The following is a 22,989-nucleotide window of genomic DNA, read 5'->3' as shown; positions in this document are numbered from 1 at the left end:
CTTGTTGAACCCCGAGGGAGCTGCATGTGTAGCACGTCTCTAGCCTCAGCTGAACCGCACATAAAAAACTTCTGCATGCCACCGGCTGCTTTGAGAACTTGAAGAATGTAACACACCTCAGCTGAGAGACTTAGTGTGGTGGAGGCCATACATTTTAAAGCATTTAAAAACAGCTTTAAATCCCCAGCTACGTATATTATATTGAGTTGAACACCCTCAAGGTGATTTAAAATGGTTAAACCTATCCAAAATAAGTATTAACTGCATTCCATGGCGTTTTCTCCTTTACTATTAAAATCTAGATCAATTATTCAAGACTGAGAGTTTTAAGAATGTTCAGCTTGTTAGTCATCAGAAGAACGTCTCTTTATGACCAGGCCCTCTGTGTCATGTTTATTTGAAAGCCACAGATAATTATTGAGGACCAAATGAATAAGGTGTGATAATGATAAGTAAGCCAGATTTCAGGGACACTGCAATTTAAATGTCTTTGAGATGAAATGCTGAATGTTTGACCCAAAATCCCTCAGCTGTGAACTTTGGTCCTCCACTGTGCGTATAAAGCTGGCAAGAACAGGACTTTTGCCATACTTTATAGTATTTTGCTTTTCATACTTGTAATCATGATAAAGTGCATTTATGTGCTTGAAGGAAGGCTGCAGGTTCAGTATAAGTTTAGATCTGTCATCCCTGTAAAAAGGGTGATTTAAACAACTTTACAGCTTGTGAACATTTTTTAATAGAATAGTTGAAGTAAATGAAACAAAAATACAGATTTCACATTTCTGATTAGGAGATTAGAGCCAAAAATTAGGAGTTTTAATAAACATTAAGAATTTTATTTATTAACTGTCATTCCAGACCTCCAAACCTGCTGTCTTCAGTGTAATGTCATATTTTATTTTAATTTATTTTTGTATTTGTTCTGTTCTGCCCTGTTTTGTTTTCCCCACTTTATTAATTGGTTAAAATTTTAATTTCTTGCTTTTATTGTTTAGATTATTTTATGATTATTTTCATTCCTTTTATGTGAAGCACTCTGAATTATCATTATGTATGAAATGTGCTCTATAAAAATACACTTGGTTTGCCTTGCTAAATGGAAAAAATGGAAAAAATGAAACATTCTTTAAAATATCTACCTTTTTTCCACGGTGAGGCAAAGTGAGGCAAAACAAATAGTTTATGGCTCTCTTTAAACCCTCTGTTTTGCTGGCATAGTGTGTCTCCATTGTAAGTGCATTTTTGTGGCCAAATTGAGACCCCAGAAAGGGGAAGAATCAAAATGATCTTCTATCGTGCTTAACATTATGTCCTTGATGTTGTTGCTAGAACATGAATGTTCTGTAACTTGCCCAGTTTAGCCAATCAGAAGGCTTTGAGGTGCTTTCAGCCTGTCAATCATTTTTCAGGACAGCCCATAAATGGGAGTTAGGCTGGATTAATCTGGTTTTTGATGTGGATCAATCAAGTTAAGCAGCATATTCAGCTTCATAAACGGTTGTCAGATGTTAGTGCGTCACACAAACACATGGAAAACACTGAGATCGTAAAACTTGAACTCATATCTATTAATATTCTCTTTCCTCCATACTGTATATGAGTATGACCCATTAAGATGTCGGTCAGCGAGTGCATCTTCTGTAAAGCATCACTTTCTATTTTAATGGTCACATCTGCAAATATGTGATAAACGTCTCAAAGCAGATTCACACACTCTGTTGTGAAACATCTGCTTGAATATCATTCTAGCATTCAACAATGAATGAATGCAATGTATTGCAGATGCAACTCTTAACAAATGACGTCTTCCAGATGAAAACACACATCAAATAGACCCTTCGGCATTCGTGCAGCATCAGAGGAACATCTGCAGAGATGTTTACAGGGGTCTTTGGAAGCGTTATGTGAAAAATAGTGTCCATGGCAAGGTTTTCGATGCATTCCATTAGACAAAAGTGTCAACGCTAACAGTGAACAGTGAAGGAAATGTCCTGAGAGAGTCCATGTATAAATAACTCATGAGTGATCCTGTCAAGGGACCGAAGGTGTCTGGGGAACTTTGCACTTTCAGTTGGGAATTTCCATTTTTACCTGGATTCCATCACTGCCTTCTTTGACATTCTAGGTTCCCTCTCTGGGCCACTGTGGGTTATTAGCCCTGCGGTGAAAAGGGCTGCTTTGTCGTGTTGCTGTTCCACCGAGTGGACATGTGTGCAGCAATGTGGTGAGGGCCGCCACGCTGTGATGCATATGCCTCTTCCTCATCCATTTTTAACAGGGCCACTTGGACTTTCCTGCGACGAGGCAGGCCCCATAGGAGCGTCTTGTACAGCCGTGAATTTAGAGCACTCAGACCTACCCCATCTGTCAGCATACGGGCAAGATACACAGTAATCAGAGCTGCCACAAAAACAGACCTCTGTGGCATCTGTTCAACAGCACTTAGATTGTTTACGTACCCAAAGTGAACCGCTGGAGCTCATTAACTACCTTTTTATGGCGGCCAGTGTCTTTCCCGCCCTGTGGATTAGCAGATTAAAGATGTGGCAATATGAAGAGATAAAGGTCAGGAACTAATGAGCCTTGTCAATAATGAGTCTTGGAGCAATCATTACATGCACCACACACGAGCATCTGGGCTTAAATTGCTGAAGTGTGTGCAGACATTTTTGAGTCTTTTTTTATTAAATATGCAAAAAAGTTGTTGTTTTTTTTCCTCAGAGCCTATGCTGGTGGAATAAGACATGGCAACGATATTATTATTTTGACTTATTTTCTTTAATGTCTAAGACAGTTTTGCTTCTTAAGTAAATGTATCTTGGTGTAAGGATTTTATGATATTTTTACAGGAAAAAAAAAGTAGTGTTGATTTTTACTTCTGTATTTTTTTATTTTTTTTATTTTTTTGTAACTTTTTATATATATATATATATATATATGCATTGTAATATTTGCATACTAAATTTGTCATTGGTTTTCTTTCTGTTTTAAGGGTCACAACTTTCTTACAGGTTTTCTTTCTATCCCTCAGCATATTGTATTACAATCCATTGTATCATCTTTAGCTTTCTTTATCCATATTTGGATATACTTTTTGAACTATCCTAATACTTCAATGCTTTTGCTGCATTTCAAGCACTGATTTTCCTTTAGGAAATGCAAGTCTAGTTTATTATGTGGCCTACAGTGCACAACGTCACAAAGGCACTAAGTTACATTGCAAAATTGTCCCCATGGAGCAAGCTAAAAACTGCATCTCCATTGCTTTACTTTTATGCATTGCAAATGCAGTTTTGAATACCCTGACTTGCTCCTTTGAGACTATTTTACAACCTTACATTTAGCCACTTAACAACTACTTAACATTTCTGGTTGCACGCTTTAACTATATAAAGTTTTTAAATAAATTCCATGTTAAACTCATTTAAAGATTCAGCATTAGTGTTTGTAAGGGTGTGTAGACTAAATCACGTTAATTTTTTTCTATTTCAGTACAGAATCCCAATCCACAATGACGCAGGATTGTTGTAGATCTTTTCTGAGTGTCCAATAAACATTAAGCCAATCCAAGACAGTCTAAATGCGTAGACAAAACGTCTACAGCACACTTTAAAGGTGTCAGCATGAATCTGCCAGGCAAGTCAGCCTTCAGGGTCTTTGATGACTTACGGCTGGCCGGTACGGTGCGGGCGCCACAGTAAAGTGGGGTCACACGTCAAATTCATACCAACCTCAGAAGAGTCCTTTATAGTCCCAAGAAAAACTACGGGAATTTATTTAATCCTTGGTGGAAGGATGATGTGTTAAGAGGTCTGATAAGGAACATATCAACTGCAGGAGTCGTCCATCACTGCACTGAGCAGTCCACTGAGCCATATTCTACTCTCTAGGGTAGCTGAGTGGTAGGATTGTTTGCATTTTTTTCGTAATATAATGATGCCTACACTGTAAAAAAATGATTGTGATTTTAACGGTAAAAAACTGTGAAAATGCTACGGTAAAAACCTGTTACATGGTTAACGGAAAGTTCCTGTAAAATTTACAGGGAAAAACCGTAAACTGACGTTCCTAGAATTCCCTGCGTTCCATTTCAAATTCTGTTTGAATTTGACGTTTTTTCTTTGAAATAACTTTTAAGCAGTTTCTTCTTAGTTTTTTCTTATCAGTTATGTTTATTAGGGTTGTATGTTACATCTAATGTTGTTAAATTAATGTTTATAGCATATTTCAGTTTAATGAGTCTCACCATGATGGTGTTTAGTGCTTGTGTGAATGACACTGTGCACCTTCTGTATATTCTATTGTTTAAATGTTGCTTGTGATGGGCTTTGTCTCATCATGTGACTTTCTCATCATCACCTTCATTTGGTGGTTATCAGTGTATTTCAAAGGAACAAAACAGATTTCAGTACTTTAATAGGTTGGTATATTAAGATTATATCAGTTAAAGAAATTACGGTATTTAACTGTAAATTTAAGTTAAAACCATAAAACCTAAAACGTTGCTACCGTATTTTTTACGGTAGAATTCTGGCAACCACAGCTGCCAGTTTTTTTACCGTAAATTTTACGGAATTTTTTTTACAGTGTACACCATAAAAATGTTGTAGATTTAACTGTAAAAAGACTGTGAAAATGTTACTTTAAAAACCAGTTAATTGGTTAACACTAAGTTTTCTTATTCTAAATGGTATGAAAAACAGAAATAGATCTAATTTCATGTTATTTTACGGTAAAATACTATTAAATATACAGGTTTTTGAAAGTGAAACAGAACAAGTCATCTCCTCATTTACAGTGAAAAACTGTAAATTGGCATTCCCAGATCTCTCTATGACACCTGGCATAGTATGAAACCTTTACTGACTTTGTGTTGAAAGCAGTCATAGACCATACTAAATACATCTGCATTCACTGTTTATTTTATAGACATTCCCACAAAAGATTAATTCTTAGGGTTTGTCTGGTATTGAGCGGGTTTCTTCCGTGTGAGTGGATACCGCTTGACAACAAAAGTTGTCTAGCCGAAATCCAATAAAATGTTGGGTTTGTGCTGTCCTTGGCTTCTGTGCTTTCTTAATGAGACTGAACCCTTGACAGTATTAAAACGGGGTGAGCATTAATTGTCTGTTTATTTAAATGCATGAGTGTGAGTGTGCTTTGATTAACAGCTTAAGTGGATCTGTCTTGAATAACAAGCTTTATGCAAAGATCGGATAGTGCAGTGATAAAGCAGGATCCTAAGAGAGCGGTACGGGAATCTTTGATGGGATATCACAACTTTGTCTAATTACAGGGATGATCTGAGGAAGGAATTGAAGTAGAGTCTAAAATGTCTCTCCTTTCTGTAATGATATGGTCCACATCACTCCAGACAGGGCGTGATGTTGATATTCTCTCATGGTTTTTGCATGAACTGGAACAGAGAGGCTGGAGTAGCTCAGTTATCCTAGCGGACTGATTAAGTGCCATTGTATTTCTTTATGAAAGTCTTTGCTCTTATCTGCAGGTGAACACAGCCATGCATGAAGCCAAGCTGGTGGAGGAGTGTGATGAATTGGTGGAGATAATTCGCCAGAGGAAACAGGTCATTGCTGTCAAGATCAAAGAGTCCAAGGTACAGTTTCCCTCTATTTGCACCACCGAGATAGATTAGGGCGGCCCCAATTGTAATTTTAAGTCAGACTCGTATCAAGCACTTGAGACACATTTAGGAAGGCTTTTCATTTTATAAACTCTTTAAAGGTGGAATCAAGGTGGAAGTTAAAACTTTTTAGCTTCTTTCATTTTCACCTAAAAATGGAAATTTCATCATTTACTCACCCTCATACCATCCAAGAAAATGTGTGTTTTGTCCACACAATGAATGTCAGTTGGGCTCAGTGTTGTTTTGGTTTGGTCCCCACCCACTGACTTTCATTCAGACAAAAACATCTTATTTTGTGTTCTACAGAAGAACAAAAGCTATACAGGTTTGGAACAACATAATAATGACTTGGTGAACTGTTCCTTTAAGATGCACACATGGCAGAGAAACAGATTTTTAGAGCTCAGTCCTTCAGAGAAAGCTATTTGAATTTGATTCTTGACAGTATGTCACATGGCACACAAATACGGAGCTGGCATTTCTAACACATCTTTCAGATCATGTCACTACCCCTGTTATAGCAAGAGAGGGACTGTCAGGGTCTGTTGGACCCTACGCTGTGCGGAGAGATAGGTGATGTGTCGCCTGATGACAAAATGGAGAAAAAGCTGGGAAAATCGCCGTGTATTTTCCCTTTGTGAATTAAAAAACTCCCCTATTTAATCTCTTCTGAGCGAACGCTAAGGTTAAGCTGGTGCAGATGAGTAATAATGTGGCTGTGAGGACATCAAATGGGCCTTTGGAGATCTTGTCAGATAGTCCACAGGCCGAAGTGTGGTGGCTGCCGGGTGAGGGTGCAGTGAAGTGTAGAGATATTGCTTGAACAAGATTGTTGAATGTGTGACAGGAAGCTTGGCTGGTTGAAGCGGACTTGGCCATGTGGCTTCACTCAACAAGCTTCCTTTGTGGAACAGTAACAAGGCCTTGATAATCTTCTGCAGCACAAACACAGCACAATGAACAGCACTCTTCTCCTCTGGGATAGGAAATAAAGAATAGACACTCACAAATATGATTAATGCTAAAAATCAGTACAAAATAAAAATAAATAGAAACTTTGAAATATTAATTTGCCAAATTTTGGTTTATTTTTTAGGAATGAGTAATAAAAGTAAAAATTTTCAATATGACTTTAAATTTCACTTACTGTAAGTGGTTTACACATGCCAAGCTGTTTGTACAACAGTTTTGAACATTGATAATCTGATCAGACTGTAGAATTAGAGATGTCAATTTTACACGGAACGATCAAATATTGTTCCATATTTTATATTTTGACACTCTTCAAACATTACCAGAACTGAAGAGTCAGATTTTCTGCCCCAGTTCATCTGTGTGCAGTGCGTGTATAGCGTTTTGTGTTTGACAGTGAGTGTGCAGCGCACAGGCACTTTAACTTGACAGCCTGAACTCACACTCTTATCAAGTGGAGATTTGAGCCGCGAGACAGACCTGTGCTTCTCTGTTTTTGGATAATGTGATGTGAGAGGCACGGACAAATGCAGTAATCTCCATCAGAAGTGTCTACGTAAGGCCTTCAGTGATGTACTCTCACACAGCAGCCCCGAGTCGACATGCACAGCCTGCAACATGAGATTATGTCTGGTCTTTTGCAAACATCAGTAATGCAGCTCCAGCACAAAGTGCCTGTATCGTTAGCATTAAGGAGGCTTTTAGAATCATAAACCCAGATGCAAAGTGTCTGTAAGATTTGATCTGAGACTTCAGGCTGGTTTGTTACTGGATTGTTTTTGAATGATTTTCAATCAGTCCAATTTCTTTAATGCCGTCCTGAAATTCTGAAACTTTTTGGCTGTGCACCATCTATCAAAGCAAATCATTTGAAGCTGTCTTTAAGAAATGGGGTCAGATTGGGATTTGATCTAATGCAATCCACTACGGCACCGAGCAACATTTTTCTCTCCTTGTTTCTTGATTTATCTGAATGCTTCCAATCATTCCTGCCTGCCAGACATCCCATTCCTCTATTGAATTACACTGTGGCATAGGCTAGATCCTGCTTAACCGACTTACTGGCTTATTGAGGAAGCATAGCTAATGTCTCTCATTCCCTCGCGAAAGAAAAATAATGTATGCGCACATGAAACATGGGGTTATTTGAAGGAAAGCTCAATTTATAGTAAATCTGTGGTCAGGTATTGTGGGCGGTGTGAGCAAAATCTTATGTCATCCTATGAGTGCATTATATTATGGTAACGGTATATATAAGATTGCTGGATCTTGCTGGAAATTCTTTTATTTTTTTAAGTAAATTCAGACCAATATGTTTTATATTTAAGCGTGGAATGTAGTGCCTAATTTTGTATCATCTATAGAATTATAATATACTTTGCAAATCAAATGCATGTCATCTCATTTGAATAATTTCTTTTTGTAATGAATCTTGATGGACACAAACAAAAAGATACTATTCATATACACTGCCACTAAAAAGTTTGGAAATTAATACTTTTATTTAGCAAGAAATGATTACTTCGGTATTAATTAATATTTCATATTAATAGAATGTTAATAGAAAAAATTCTAATAAATGTTCTTCTTTTGAACTTTCTATTCATCAAAGAATCCTAAAAAAAAGTATCAGGGTTATGTATCAGAGCACAACTGTTTTCAACATTGAGAATAATAAGAAATGTTTCTTTAGCAGCAAACCATTTGAAATAAATGAATAACTGGTGAACTAAAGAGACTTATTTAAAAAAAAACATAAAAAAATCTGACTCCAAACTTTTGAACTTTATTATAGAAGTATAAGACTGGATTAATGCAAACACAGCACTTCAAAACACTTGAGTTGAAATCAAAAGACTTGGTCAACACAGTTAAACTAGTAAATTCTGACTGGATAAGTCATATTTTTGGACGTTGTAAAGTAGCTCACCTGTGATCACACATAGGTTGAATTCTATATTAACGTAGAAGGTTTATGCAATTTCTATGCAAGGAGGAAATGTGAATAGCTATCCAGCCAGTTAAATATGAGAAATATGAAACATTTATAGCTATTCCAGCATTAAATGAGATTCTTTGGACAGCAGTCTGGTTTGGGCCATACTCTTTTCTTGTTCAAATCTCTGACACTTTGTGTAATTGATTTGGCTCACAATTTGTTTTTACAGACATCTAAAACAGAATGAAATATGCATTTGTTTTTCCATTCAGGCAAAGTCTTTAACAGTTCATGCTAATTCGGCATTTATAAGAGTCCTTAAATGTTTTAACTTAACTGAAAATCAGAATCCGTCTTTTTATTGTTTCTCAGCTGTAATTACACAAAAAGCAAACAAAGCAAAGGGCTCATTTGGCTGTGATGATGAGCCAAGGGGTGATAATGATTTTTTGATAAAATGCTCCTTTAGGGTCCATCATTTTTCATAACATCTTTAGGAACGTAAACATTTATAATATTAATAGCTTGGAAAGTTGTTATAACAGCTCCATACATTATCTCTCATATAAGAATGTGGATATATTGTAAAAGGCTTGTGTGTGGGTTTAGGTGATGAAGTTGAGGAAGTTGGCCCAGCAGATTGCGAACTGCAGACAGTGTCTGGAGCGCTCGAGTGCCCTCATCACACAGGCTGAGCACAGCCTGAAGGAGAATGACCACACCCGCTTCCTCCAGACGGCCAGGAATGTGGCAGAGAGGTGAGACCGCACACACACACACACACACACACCGTCACTGCCGCTGCCAGCGTGAATTCAACTTTCAGCTACTCTGCACATTTCCTGGTGCTGCCTCCTCCTCCAGTTCTGTTGCTTGTGGCTTATATTCAAAATAATACAAAATATGCCTTCAGGACTCAATATTTAACAGTATTTGTGCAGCTTTGGGTGTGGAGAGAGACTTTGTGTTGTCATGCGTTTTTGACGAGCAATTAAACACAGGCGGTTTGTTTTGTGTGAATGTAAACAGGTACAAAAACAGGATGGATTTGTGTTGCAGTATCAAATCTGTGCAATACTTAATACTTAATACTTGATACTTAATGAAATAAAAATTGAGTTATTATATGTATGAATATTTGTTTTAAATCTATTCACTGTTCTTAATGTTTTTTTGTTGTTGCTCCTTATTACTGACTATTTACTTAATATCATGTACCTAAAAAAACTTCCTTAATGGAACAAAAATGTAATAATTTAATATTATATGTATAAATATGTTATAGATTTTTTATGAAAAAAAATTTTTTGTTCCTTATTACTGACTGTCTACTAAAAACTTGTACCTAAAATCAATGTTTCCTAAATTAAATAGCAATTGAACAATTATATGTAATATTATATGTATAAATATTTTATTTTTATAGAAAAGAGAAAACTGCTTTCTGTTCTTAATGTTTTTTGTTCCTTGTTACCAGTGCTTAATTTGTCAATTTTGAGGTCCCGGAAAAAAGTGGGGTGATGGTGATTAGAGGAGGGAGAGGTAATGGAGCATGGGGGGGGGGGGGGGGGTATAATTATTATAATTATTCCTGTCTAGAATTCCGTGGGGGATTGTGTGTATCACAGTTTTACTCATCCCCGCAGCTTTCAAGTTTATAATGAGGGAAATTCCTGCAAACATTTATTCACAGCTGAGAAAGTGTGTATAGGCTATGGATCCGTGCATTATGTCTTGTGAGAGTAGAGCAGTTCACATGTCTCGTCTTTTGCGTGCTCAGGTTCTTTATTTCAAATGTAGATGTGCCGCAAGCGCGGACATTATAGAGGATTTTTCATATTATGCACATTATAGGTCAGCACAAACATCTTTCATTGGCGCGTGAGGAGGGGGATCTGACAGAATGAGGTGCCGGATCGGATTTCGGAGGTGCCGGATCCGGATCCGGCTTGTTCCGGCACAAATTAAGCCCTGCTTGTTACTGATCATTTACTTTAAAAACTTGCACCTATAAACAGTGTTTCCTTTATGAAATAACAATTGAATAATTATATTATTTATAGTATTATATGTATACATATTTTATAGATTTTAATAAATATAAAATTTAATAATATAGCAATAATTAAAGGCTACATGCCATTATTTTACAATATCATTATTTTTAAAAGTATATATTCACTTTTTATATGATACTGTGGCATCAGAATTGAAAACTACTGGTAAATTGGTAGAAACTACTGAAATTCTGGTCTCATGGCATCCTTACTGTCTGTACAGTCTTCTGTATTATTTGAATTTCATGTGCCACACACATTTCTCTGAGTTTGAGCGCTGCCAGATGCTGTTTACAATTTCTGTCACTGTGGGTGAAATCACATACAGCCTTATAGCCTGTAAATAGACTGTTGTAAATAGATATAATAATTTATAAATTAATTGCCAGTGCCTCTCTTTCCTCCCAGAGTTGCCATGGCCACCGCCTCCTCCCAGGTCCTCATCCCAGACGTCAATCTGAACCAAGCTTTTGACAATTTTGCCCTTGATTTCTCCAGAGAAAAGAAAATTCTGGAAGGACTGGATTACTTGACAGGTAAAACCAGCAAGAAAACTGAAACCACCTTCCACAAAGGCTTTTGTGTATGTAGTGCAAAGTTAATGCATACATGCTTTATCTAGGATATTGCCAGAATTGCATCAGCAGAAGTGAATCAATACATCCCGTCTTGCCTTCTTTTCCAGCGCCCAACCCTCCGTCTATACGTGAAGAGCTCTGCACGGCCTCACATGACACCATTACAGTGCACTGGACCTCTGAAGATGAATTCAGCGTCACCTCCTATGAGCTTCAGTACACCATCTACACTGGCCAGACCAACTTCATCAGTGAGTCTAAATACACACCTTACACAGCTTGCTATCTCACTCTTTTCAGAATCAGTATCAGAATGAGCTTTATTGACCAAGTATGTTTACATATACGAGGAATTTGTTGTAGTGACAGAAGCTCCACAGTGCAACAGAGAGACAGCAGCAGGACAGGACACAGATAATAAGTCTAGTCAAGTCAAGTCAAGTTGAGCTTTATTGTCATTCCACTACATGTGGGGACATACAGTGGAACGAAATGTCGTACCTCGCAGGACCACGGTGCTACATAAATACAGACATACAACAATAAAGTAAAAAAAACACTATAAACCTATACACAACTAACCTACTGACAGATTTAACTATAAGTATACTATATATAAGTATTTACCCTATACAAACTAAAGGAATAAAGGATCAAAAATACAAACTATACGAATGCTTCACAAATACTGTACATGTGCAAAGAGAAATATTTTGAGTCAAGCAGCTGGTTGGGGAACAGTGCAGTCCATGTTTCAGAAGGTAGGGGTTTGCATGGGGTTTCAGAGGGGGGCGGGGTGATTTGAGTTCAGGGCTGTCACAGCCTGGGGGAAAAAGCTGTTGAGCAGTCTGGCAGAGCGGGCTCTGATGCTCCGGTACCGTCTTCCTGATGGTAGGAGCTGGAAGAGACTGTGGGAGGGATGTGTTGAGTCCTTCACGATGCTGTTGGTTTTGCTGGAGCATCGTGTAAGGAAAATGTCCAGGATGGAGGGGAGAGGGGCACCGATGATCTTTGCAGCTGTGTTCACTGTCCGCTGGAGGGTCTTGCGGTCAGCAGCACTGCAGTTCCCGCACCAGACAGTGATGCAGCTGGTCAGCACTCTCTCAATGGTGCCTCTGTAGAATGTGGTGAGGATGGGTGGAGGGAGACTTGCTCTTTTCAGCCGGCGGAGAAAGTGTAGGCGCTGTTGTGCCTTTTGGAGAGTGACATGGTGTTGGTGGTCCAGGTGAGATCCTCTGTGATGTGCACTCCCAGGAATTTAGTGCTGCTGACTCTCTCCACAGTCGAGCTGTCGATGGTCAGTGGGAGGTGGTCAACTGAGTTTCTTCTGAAGTCCATCACAACCTCCTTTGTCTTCTCCACATTGAGGGACAGATTGTTAGTGGATTTGAAACATGTGGGGACGACTGCCTGACTCAGCGAGGTGTTGAAGATATCTGTTAGGACATCTGTCAGCTGTGCAGCACAGTCTCTCAGAACACGGCCAGGTATGTTGTCAGGACCCGCAGCCTTGCGTGGGTTAATCCTAGATAGGGTCTTCCTTACGTCGGCTGGAGACAGACAGAGCGCCCGGTCGTTGGGAGGTGTGGGCAGTTTTTGTGCAGGTGTGTCATTCTGCATTTCAAACCGTGAATAAAAGTGGTTGAGTGCATCGGGGAGGGATGTGTCCTCATCACAGGCCTGTGGCGGGGTCTTGTAGTCAGTGATGGTCTGAATGGCTTGCCACAGGCTCCGTGTGTCTCTGCTGTCTGTGAAGTGGTTGTTGATTTTTTGAGCATATGACCGTTTTGCATTTTTGATGCCACAGGACAGACTGGCTCTTGCTGTTTTGAGGGCTGCTTTATCTCCTGATCTGAAGGCTTCATCTCTGGTCTTTAGCAGCCCATGAACCTCTGCTGTCATCCATGGCTTCTGGTTTGCACGTGTGGTGATGGTCTTGGTGACTGTCACATCATCAGTGCACTTTTTGATGTAAGCAGTCACAGTTTCAGTGTACTCATGCAGGTCTGTGTGGTTGTTGTAGGTGGCTGCCTCTTTAAACATGTTTCAGTCTGTGTCCTGGAAGCAGTCCTGCAGTGCTGAGGTGGCATTGTCTGGCCATACGGTGATCTGCTTTTGAACCGGTTTGGCGAGTTTGAGAAGTGGTCTATATGCTGGGAATAGCATAACAGTGATGTGGTCTGAGTACCCGAGGTGGGGGCGGGGTACAGCTTTGTAAGAGTTCATTACTGTTGTGTAAACAAAGTCTAGTGTGTTATTTCCCCTTGTTGCAAAGTTCACATGTTGGTAGAACTTTGGCAAAACTGTCTTTAAGTTTGCGTGGTTGAAGTCACCGGCTATGATGAAAAAGCCGTCTGGGTTTTTTGTTTGTTGTTCACTGATGGCGCTGTACAGTTCACGAAGCGCTTCCTTAGCGTTTGCACACGGGGGGATGTAGACCGCAACAATAATAAAAGAATAATATCCAAATATCCAAATAGGCAATGTACAAAGCAGCAAAAACACAATATATAATATAGACAACTATGTATGTACAGGTCAAGTATGTGCAAATTAGAAATGAGAAATAAAAATAAAATAAGTGAGTGTGGTGAATGGATAATGTATTATAGTTGTGTGTTCCATGTTTATTGTTGAGTGGTCATGAGATGGATTGCCTGAGGGGAGAAACTGTTCCTGTGTCTGGTCGTTCTGGTTCTCAGAGCTCTGTAACGTCGACCAGACGGTAACAGTTCAAAGAGGGAGTGTGCTGGATGTGAGGGGTCCAGAGTGATTTTACCAGCCCTTTTGCTCACTCTGGATAAGTACAGCTCTTGGAGAGTGGGGAGGGTTGTACCAATGATTCGCTCAGCAGTCCGGACTACTCTCCGTAATCTTCTGAGGTCAGATTTGGTCGCTGAGCTGAACCAGACAGTTATAGGAGTGCAGAGTATGGATTCAATGATGGCGGAGTAGAACTGTTTCAGCAGCTCATGTGGCAGGTTGAACTTCCTCAGCTGGTGAAGGAAGTATAACCTCTGCTGGCCCTTTCTGACGATGGAGTCTATGTGAATATCCCACTTCAGGTCCTGGGAGATGGTGGTGCCCAGGAATCTGAATGGCTCTACTGCAGTCACAGTGATGTTCATGATGGTGAGTGGGGGGAGAGCAGGGGGGTTTCTCCTGAAGTCCATGATCATCTCCACAGTTTTGAGCATGTTAAGCTCCAGGTTGTTAAGACTGCACCAGACAGCCAGCTCCTTAACCTCCTGTCTGTAAGCAGACTCGTCACCGTCCTGGATGAGGCGGATCAGTGTGGTGTCATCTGCAAACTTCAGGAGCTTGACAGAGGGGTCTTTAGAGGTGCAGTCGTTGGTGTAGAGGGAGAAGAGCAGTGGGGAGAGTACGCAGCCCTGAGGAGCTCCGGTGCTGATGGTACGAGTGCTGGATGTGAATTTACCAAGCTTTACTAACTGCTGTCTGTCTGTCAGGAAGCTGGTGATCCACTGACAGACGGAGGTGGGGACGGAGAGCTGGGTTAGTTTATTCTGAAGGGTTTCCGTGATGATGGCGGAGCTGAAGTCCCTGGTCTATCCAGATGCTGCAGGGTGAAGTGCAGTCCCATGTTGACTGCTTCATCCACAGACCTGTTTGCTCTTTAGGCAAACTGCAGGGGGTCCAGTAAGGGTCCGGTGATGTCCTTCAGATAAGCCAAAACCAGTCTTTCAAATGATTTCATGGCTACAGACGTTAGGGCCGCTGGTCTGTAGTCATTAAGTCCAGTAATTTTGGGTTTCTTTGGGACGGGGATGATGGCTTTTACCATCAAACCAACATTTATATCTTATACACAAATATTTCTCAACTGGTTTTGTTTCTGTTCACAAACAATTTCCATTAGACATCAAGCTGTGACCCTACATACACAGTACCAAAATTTTTGCCATAGAAATGTAAAACAAAATTATTATAGTATTCATATTATCAAGGACTGCACAAGCCCTTCAATTTTAAAAAATCATCATATAGGCTTTATATTGGAATAAAACAAATAGGACTCATGGATGTGACGGTGACCTTTTTCAATTCATTTTAATGTAATCCATTTAATTTTAATTTAGATTTTTAAATTAATCTTTTATTTATTTTTTTTACTTTAATTATTTGTAATTAATAATATTTTATTCATATTTTTATAATATAATATACACACTTTTTACGATCTCTTATGTTCACCAAGGCTGCATTTATTTAATCAGAAATACAATAAAAACAGTAATATTGTGAAATATTATTAATATTATTTTTTTCTATTTAAATATTTTATGTAATGTATTTTTTTTCCTGTGATGACAAAGCGGAATTTTTAGCAGCCATTACCATTAGCAATGTTGAAAGCAGCTGTCCTGCTTAATATTTTTGTAAAAAATCATGGATTTGTTTTTTTTTACTACATCGTCTTTACTGTCACTTTTGATCAATTTAATGCGTTCTAGACAAATAAAAGTATCAATTTCTATTTAAATAAAAAAATGTACTGACCACAAACTTTTCAACAGTAGTATATATAATTTTATTTTCATTTTATTATTTACATTTAGCATTTTGTTTAATCATTTCAGCATTACTTTGAAGCACCAGAATTACTGCTGCATACCCATACAAATTTCCAAAGGATTCATAGCATTTTTGAACACCTGCCTGTCCCCCCACACCTTTTGTTTTGTTGGTGCACTTACAAATAAAAGCCCTAAGTCTAGCTTTTACGAATCTGTGGTGTGAAAGAGCTGTTAAGGCTTAATTGCTTAAAGGCCAGGACATGCATAACTTGTTTGGGCTTGGACCGTACAGAGACAGCACTCTCTCACTCACAGACCTGATCCTCAGTTTCCATTCAGCTCGCTTCGGTAACAAACACGGTATATTCATTTCAACCGCTGATAGTTTAGAGGCCCCGAAACATCGACAGCGTTACCGCAGGCTCCTTTGAGGATACAAACAAACAGACACAGAAATGGAGAGCAATGCTTTCTTCCCAGACCTTTTTACAGCACTGCTCTTTGAATGCGGATGCCTAAACGCAGCAATTCTTAGATGCGTATGCTTCGCTCCCTTGAGATGAAATGTGAGTCTTTGCTGGTGCATTTTCTCAGCCGTTGGCCATGTCAGGCAAAGTGGCTCTAAAAAATACTCCGGCCTCCAGTCAGGATCTATCAGCTTTAGATGGATTTCCTTCTATGAGGAAGTTCAATCACATTTAGTTTCAAGGCATTTTTAATGGAATAATGTCTTTTATATTGTTGTTGTTGTTTTTTTTATCTTGCGTTTTATCGTTTATCATATTTGCAGGCCGGTGAAATTTATGGCTTGTTTTATATTCCCTCTAGCAAAAGTGTATTACATTTTGCAAGCCTCATAGTAAAAGCATAATATTCAAGGGCTCAGGTTGGATAACATGCAGGATCTTTTTCATTTATTGCGATCCGTCAGTTTTACTGCCAATACCATGCCATAGACATATAAAATAAGAGTCATGTGCTATGTAAAAATCTATACATTCCCCCTGCAGTGCACTCAAGTCCAATATGTGTAATTGCACAGCTGCCATGACTGGAAAACCGACCTTTTGTGATCAATTAAACATGCACAAAATTCAAGTGCATCAGTCGAAACTCAAGATAATGGAATAATAGCTGTAAAATGGACAAGAAAGCATCATTCGCGGACAGAGTCGTTCGAGGTTCTGTTGAAAGAGCAGCTCCGGAAGTGGACTTTATTGTCAGCTCTGTGAAAGTGAGGGCACTGGCCTGGCATCATCCCTGATTAGATCTGACACAAGCTAATGCTCTTTGCTCCGCTCTCATTGTGACATTGATTGATAGTGATACTGTCACGTATTCTGTGGGTGTGCCCTGGTTGGCCACCAGATGTCACTGTCTTGTCTGAGCACATGGGTTTGTGTTGTGATTGTTCTATGTGTTCCCCGGTTGATTGTCTAACTCCGCCCTCTTGTTATCTCGTTATTGGTTTAGTGAATTCACCTGTTCCTGCTCGTTTGTGTCCCTATTTATGTTCCTGGTGTTTGCAGTTCTGTTCGGCCACGTTGTTACATGTTGTGTACGGTCAGTCGTGTGTGTTCCTGATTCCTGTTTTTGCCATGCTCTGTTTTCCCCCTCGGGGTAGTTTCTTTCTGTTTTGTTTGTTTTTATAATTAAAACCACCATTCCCCTGCACTTGAGTTCTCGCTTCATTTGCACTGCACGTATCATGACAGAACGTGGCCGACATCAGAGAACTCAGCGGGGAATGGATTCTTCCCATCCTCCAGCCCCTAACGTGAGGAACCCCACTTTTTTACGGATCCTCCAGGTCAGGACGCTGCACTCTCTCCGTCAGAGGGGCACTGACGTCAGGATGTTTGCCTGGATGTTTTGTGAGGCAGCAGAGGGTTTGGGATACAACGAGGTGGCTCTCAAGGACTTCTTCAACCTTGCCCTTGATGAGCCCATCGATGAGGAGTGGATGAGGGAGTTACACCACTTGACTTTTGGGGAATTGGTGGAGTTTTTGTCGCTTCTCCAAGCGGCGGTGCCCGCTCACAGCGCTCCCGAAGCGGCGGTGCCCGCTCACAGCGCTCCCGAGGCGGCGGTGCCCGCTCACAGCGCTCCCGAGGCGGCCGTGCCCGCTCACAGCGCTCCCGAGGCCGCGGTGCCCGCTCACAGCGCTCCCGAGGCGGCCGTGCCCGCTCACAGCGCTCCCGAGGCGGCGGTGCCCGCTCACAGCGCTCCCGAGGCGGCGGTGCCCGCTCACAGCGCTCCCGAGGCGGCGGTGCCCGCTCACAGCGCTCCCGAGGCGGCCGTGCCCGCTCACAGCGCTCCCGAGGCGGCGGTGCCCGCTCACAGCGCTCCCGAGGCGGCGGTGCCCGCTCACAGCGCTCCCGAGGCGGCCGTGCCCGCTCACAGCGCTCCCGAGGCGGCCGTGCCCGCTCACAGCGCTCCCGAAGCGGCCGTGCCCGCTCACAGCGCTCCCGAGGCGGCCGTGCCCGCTCACAGCGCTCCCGAGGCGGCCGTGCCCGCTCACAGCGCTCCCGAGGCGGCCGTGCCCGCTCACAGCGCTCCCGAGGCGGCCGTGCCCGCTCACAGCGCTCCCGAGGCGGCCGTGCCCGTTCACAGCGCTCCCGAGGCGGCCGTGCCCGCTCACAGCGCTCCCGAGGCGGCCGTGCCCGCTCACAGCGCTCCCGAGGCGGCGGTGCCCGCTCACAGCGCTCCCGAGGCGGCGGTGCCCGCTCACAGCGCTCCCGAGGCGGCGGTGCCCGCTCTCAATCCCCTAGTGGTGGCCGAGGATGCCGCAGCGGCGCCCCGCTCCCGGAGACGGAGGAAGAGGCGGAGGAAGGCCTTCTCCGTCCCACAAGGCCAGGAGGCTACCCAGGAGCTCACTGCTGGCCAGGAGGTCGTGCCAGAGCCACCAGTGCTCCTCGCCCTGCCGGCGCCACCCGTGCTCCTCGCCCTGCCGGCGCCACCCGTGCTCCTCGCCCTGCCGGCGCCACCCGTGCTCCTCGCCCTGCCGGCGCCACCCGAGCGCCTCGCCCTGCCGGCGCCACCCAGACTCCTTGCCCTGCCGGCGCCACCCGAGCGCCTTGCCCTGCCGGCGCCACCCGAGCTCCTCGCCTTGCCGGCTCTACCCGAACTTCTCGCCCTGCAGGCTCCACTCGAGCTCCTTACCCTGCCAGAGACCGTCCCTGAGTTCACTGCCTGCCCTGTCACGGCCACAGAGGCCGTTTCTGAACTGACTGTCTGCCCTGTCACGGCCACAGAGGCCGTTTCTGAACTGACTGTCTGCCCTGTCACGGCCACAGAGGCCGTTCTTAAAGTCACTGCCTGGCTTGTCCCTCCGGCCCCACCCTGGCCGTGCGCTGGGGTTCCTGTTGGGCCGGAAACCCCCTGGTCCGTCCCTCCGGATCCGTCCTGGTCTCCTGCTCGGCCTTGGTCTGCGGGCCCCCTGCCTCTGCACGGGCCTGGCCCACCATCCCTCCCCCTGATCTGTCTCTTGCCCACCTCCCTTCTTGACATTTTGTATTTTCATTTTTCATGTTTTTGTGTTCTTAGTGTTGCAGATGGAGCATCTGGGAGCTGCTCCTTTGTTGGGGGGTAGTGTCACGTATTCTGTGGGTGTGCCCTGGTTGGCCACCAGATGTCACTGTCTTGTCTGAGCACATGGGTTTGTGTTGTGATTGTTCTATGTGTTCCCCGGTTGATTGTCTAACTCCGCCCTCTTGTTATCTCGTTATTGGTTTAGTGAATTCACCTGTTCCTGCTCGTTTGTGTCCCTATTTATGTTCCTGGTGTTTGCAGTTCTGTTCGGCCACGTTGTTACATGTTGTGTACGGTCAGTCGTGTGTGTTCCTGATTCCTGTTTTTGCCATGCTCTGTTTTCCCCCTCGGGGTAGTTTCTTTCTGTTTTGTTTGTTTTTATAATTAAAACCACCATTCCCCTGCACTTGAGTTCTCGCTTCATTTGCACTGCACGTATCATGACAGATACAAGCCGCCGGACTGGCATGCTAACCTGGAGCAAACAGTATGCAAATGCCGCTGTCCTTGCAGAGAAAACGGGCCACATCACCTAATCTGACATGCGCACCTCTTGCTCAGGGACATGTACCGTGACTCATGGGCCATTTATGGAAAACAAGAGAGACGTGGATTTTACGAGGGCCAGCAAACACATGGTCGAACACAACTGTAAAGCTGACAGTTGTGCGAACATGAATGAGGTCAGACCAGTCTAACAAAAGACCTTATTATGGTCATTTGACTCTGTGTGTCTGTTTTCCAACAAAACTCTTGTTCATTTGATAATGTGTGTCCCCACAAAACACTAGCTCAATGTGCTGTGCAACCTTGAAAACACCAAGAAATCTTATATAAAGACAAACCCACGCAGTGAGAGTGTGTTGACAGAGCTGATAGTCAGCTATTATATGTAATATCAGTAAGTCAGAAATTGAAGGAATGTTTTCTTTTCTCTGTGGAACACAAAAGAAGATGTTTTGAGAAATGTTGTAGTGTTCTTTTCTACATACAATTTTTCTGAGATAAGTATTGTTGATTTTAAAGCTCGTCTGAATTGGTTTTGGTCACGCTTTATTTTAAGGTCCAATTCTCGCTATTAACAAACTATTAACTATGATTTTTGCCTCAAAAAACTTCTAATCTGCTGCTTATTAATAGTTAGTAACGTAGTTGTTAAGTTTAATCATTGGGAAGAATTAGGGATGTAGAATATGGTCATGCAGAATATGTGCTTTATAAGTACTAATAAACAGCCAATATGTTAATAACAGACATGCTAATAAGCAACAAGTGAGAATTGGTCCCTATACTAAAGTGTTACCAGATATTCTTTCAAAAGCATTTAAAAAAATCTTACAGACCCTTAACTTTTGAGCAATAGTTTATACTGTATACAGTATTGCATAACCTCTCATACCATGTTGCTTAAATAACATGCTTAAAGGTAAGCACATCTTTCTGGTTGATGCACACTTTCACAGACATCTGTGACATGCTTACCGGGTCAATATTCCCATCCTGCTTCCATGATTTATACTCAGCCTTGATAGTGGATTTTTCTCATCCTGTATCTGAAGGGAATATCAAAGCACCATAATTGAGCAGATAATCACAAGACTGGTCAGCCAGGCATTGATTAAGTGTCATATTATTTTTGCATGATGGCGTCGGTCGTCGTAAGACGGTGCATCATGATGCTAGGTTTCTGTTCCTTTTTAGTGGTTCCTGCCAAAGTTATGGTCTTTGTACCTTAAGATATTCATAAGCTGGGCTTTGGAGAGCTGCCCAAGAATGTGAATGTGAAATGAAGACACAGTCCACAGTGGCCACCGATCAGAAGTGAGACATTATTTTTGCTGTGAATGTGACCGTATGTTTTTGCGTCTCTAAGAAAATATGTTCATGTGGGATCATAACACATGCACATACTACATTAATTCTTCTTACAACAGTACATGTCCTGTTGGCATTGATGACATCAAAACACATGCGCAGTCATGGAAACACACACACACACACACACACACAATAGAAGCATCAAAGGCTAGTCTGGATTTGCCGACAGTATTGGGAGCAGCCCCGTTCCAGTTTTGTGTTTTAGCTCCCTTTCATCTGCCAACACACACACACACACACACACACACACTTATGCACAGTCTAGGATCCCTATTCACCCTGCCTTCTTTTTAGCCAATGACACATACCTTCATCTGGCCCTCTTTGAAGTCTCTCTCCCTCTGAATGTCAAGCAACAGCAGAAAATTTGCAATGTAAGCAGCATATTGTAGTCTGCTATGCTAATTCCATTCATCAAACAACAACATCAAACGTCTTTTTGATATGGATGTGGATCAAATTACTTTTTTGCTCATGAAAAAATATTACAGACGTGCAGTTGGTGGATGCAAATGGTTAATACTTTATAGGCTTTGCTTTCTTTTTCATCCAGTCATCAGAGGTTACACTTTTTTATTTACTTGAATACTTAAAGTTATATGTAATTACATTTATTCCTTAGACATGTGGTTTCTGCTCGGCTGAGTGATGCAGTAGATGTCCTTGTGAAAAGGACATTGTGTGCAGACTGCAAGTGGTTGAACGAGGGATTTTTAAGAAATGGCTGATACTGATCTAATGTTGGTATTAATATAACTGATGTATTTGCTCAAAATTGATTTTTTTTGTACACATTATTATTATTATTATTATATCCCTACAAACCGTACATAGAAGAATAAACAGTTTGGGTATCTTATTTTATTTTATATTTTATTATTTTTATTTAATTTTTTTGAGAAGAGGAATAGCCAGGTGAGACAATAGCTATGTTTCCATCCAAAGATTCAAATTAAACGTATTCGCAAAACTGAAATATTGCATAAAACATATGCGAATAAAGCACCGTTTCCATCAAACGAGTCAAAGAGAACAAAACCGTCACTTCCTGGTAAACTGTGGCACTAAATATCACTAAGAATATAGGAGAAGCCACTGAATATAATAATTTTCATATATTATATAAATTACTTGCGCCTCGGAGCGAGCAGGCAAAACATAATTGATGCTGTCCTAGCTTTCGGAGGTGGATGCCAGCTGTTTGGGAACACAGTCGTGTAAGACAATTATACAGAAATACTTTGACGACAGACTTTGCTCATGTTTTTCAGAATGACCATAACAACATATAGATGCTGTGCAACGAGATTGGTCCGCTGCTAGTGAAGTTATCCCGTCTCATAGCGCAAAGTCACATGACTCTTTCGATGCGCATGGAGGAATTTATTCGGTAAATGTGTTTCCATCGTAGTTTATGCGCATTTTTTCTTATCGGATTAAAAAGTTTATCCTGCTCAAATGTGCGCATAAGATTTTTATGCGCATCTTGGCGTTTCCATCCAGCGTTTTCTTATGCGATATTCCACAGTGCACATAAAAATAGTTATAATACTGTTAATATATTATGTATTCTATCTATTTGTTTTCTTTTTATTTATTATACAATTAACAAAAGCAAAAAAAAGTCCTCTAACACTAGCTTGCTCAATTCTTTTTCTATTCTATGTTTTCTTTTTATTATATAATAAAAAAAAAACTTGCTACGTGTACTGCGTTCATCTAACAGAGACTTGTTATAGCACTTGCATATCATTGCTCTTTTGTTGATTTTGATTGCTTCCATTATCCTCATTTGTAAGTCGCTTTGGATAAAAGTGTCTTCTAAATGACTAAATGTAAATATTAA

General features: G+C 41.4%; 1 protein-coding gene across 1 annotated transcript in view; it reads left to right on the top strand.

The window, feature by feature from the left end:
• Window positions 1–22,989, top strand: part of LOC306883341 (putative E3 ubiquitin-protein ligase MID2) — a 131,765-nt gene that overhangs the window by 57,830 nt on the left and 50,946 nt on the right. The window contains exons 5-8 of the mRNA XM_079438525.1: window positions 5,513–5,620; window positions 9,171–9,319; window positions 11,027–11,154; window positions 11,304–11,447. Of these exons, the coding sequence (XP_079294651.1) occupies window positions 5,513–5,620; window positions 9,171–9,319; window positions 11,027–11,154; window positions 11,304–11,447 (529 nt within the window). The remainder of the gene's footprint in view (window positions 1–5,512; window positions 5,621–9,170; window positions 9,320–11,026; window positions 11,155–11,303; window positions 11,448–22,989) is intronic.

The sequence above is a fragment of the Barbus barbus genome, assembly GCF_936440315.1.
Source record: "Barbus barbus genome assembly, chromosome: 17".
NCBI classification, from domain to species: Eukaryota; Metazoa; Chordata; class Actinopteri; order Cypriniformes; family Cyprinidae; genus Barbus; species Barbus barbus.
Note: the sequence above shows the minus strand (reverse complement) of the source record. Positions and strands in the feature narration are given on the sequence as shown.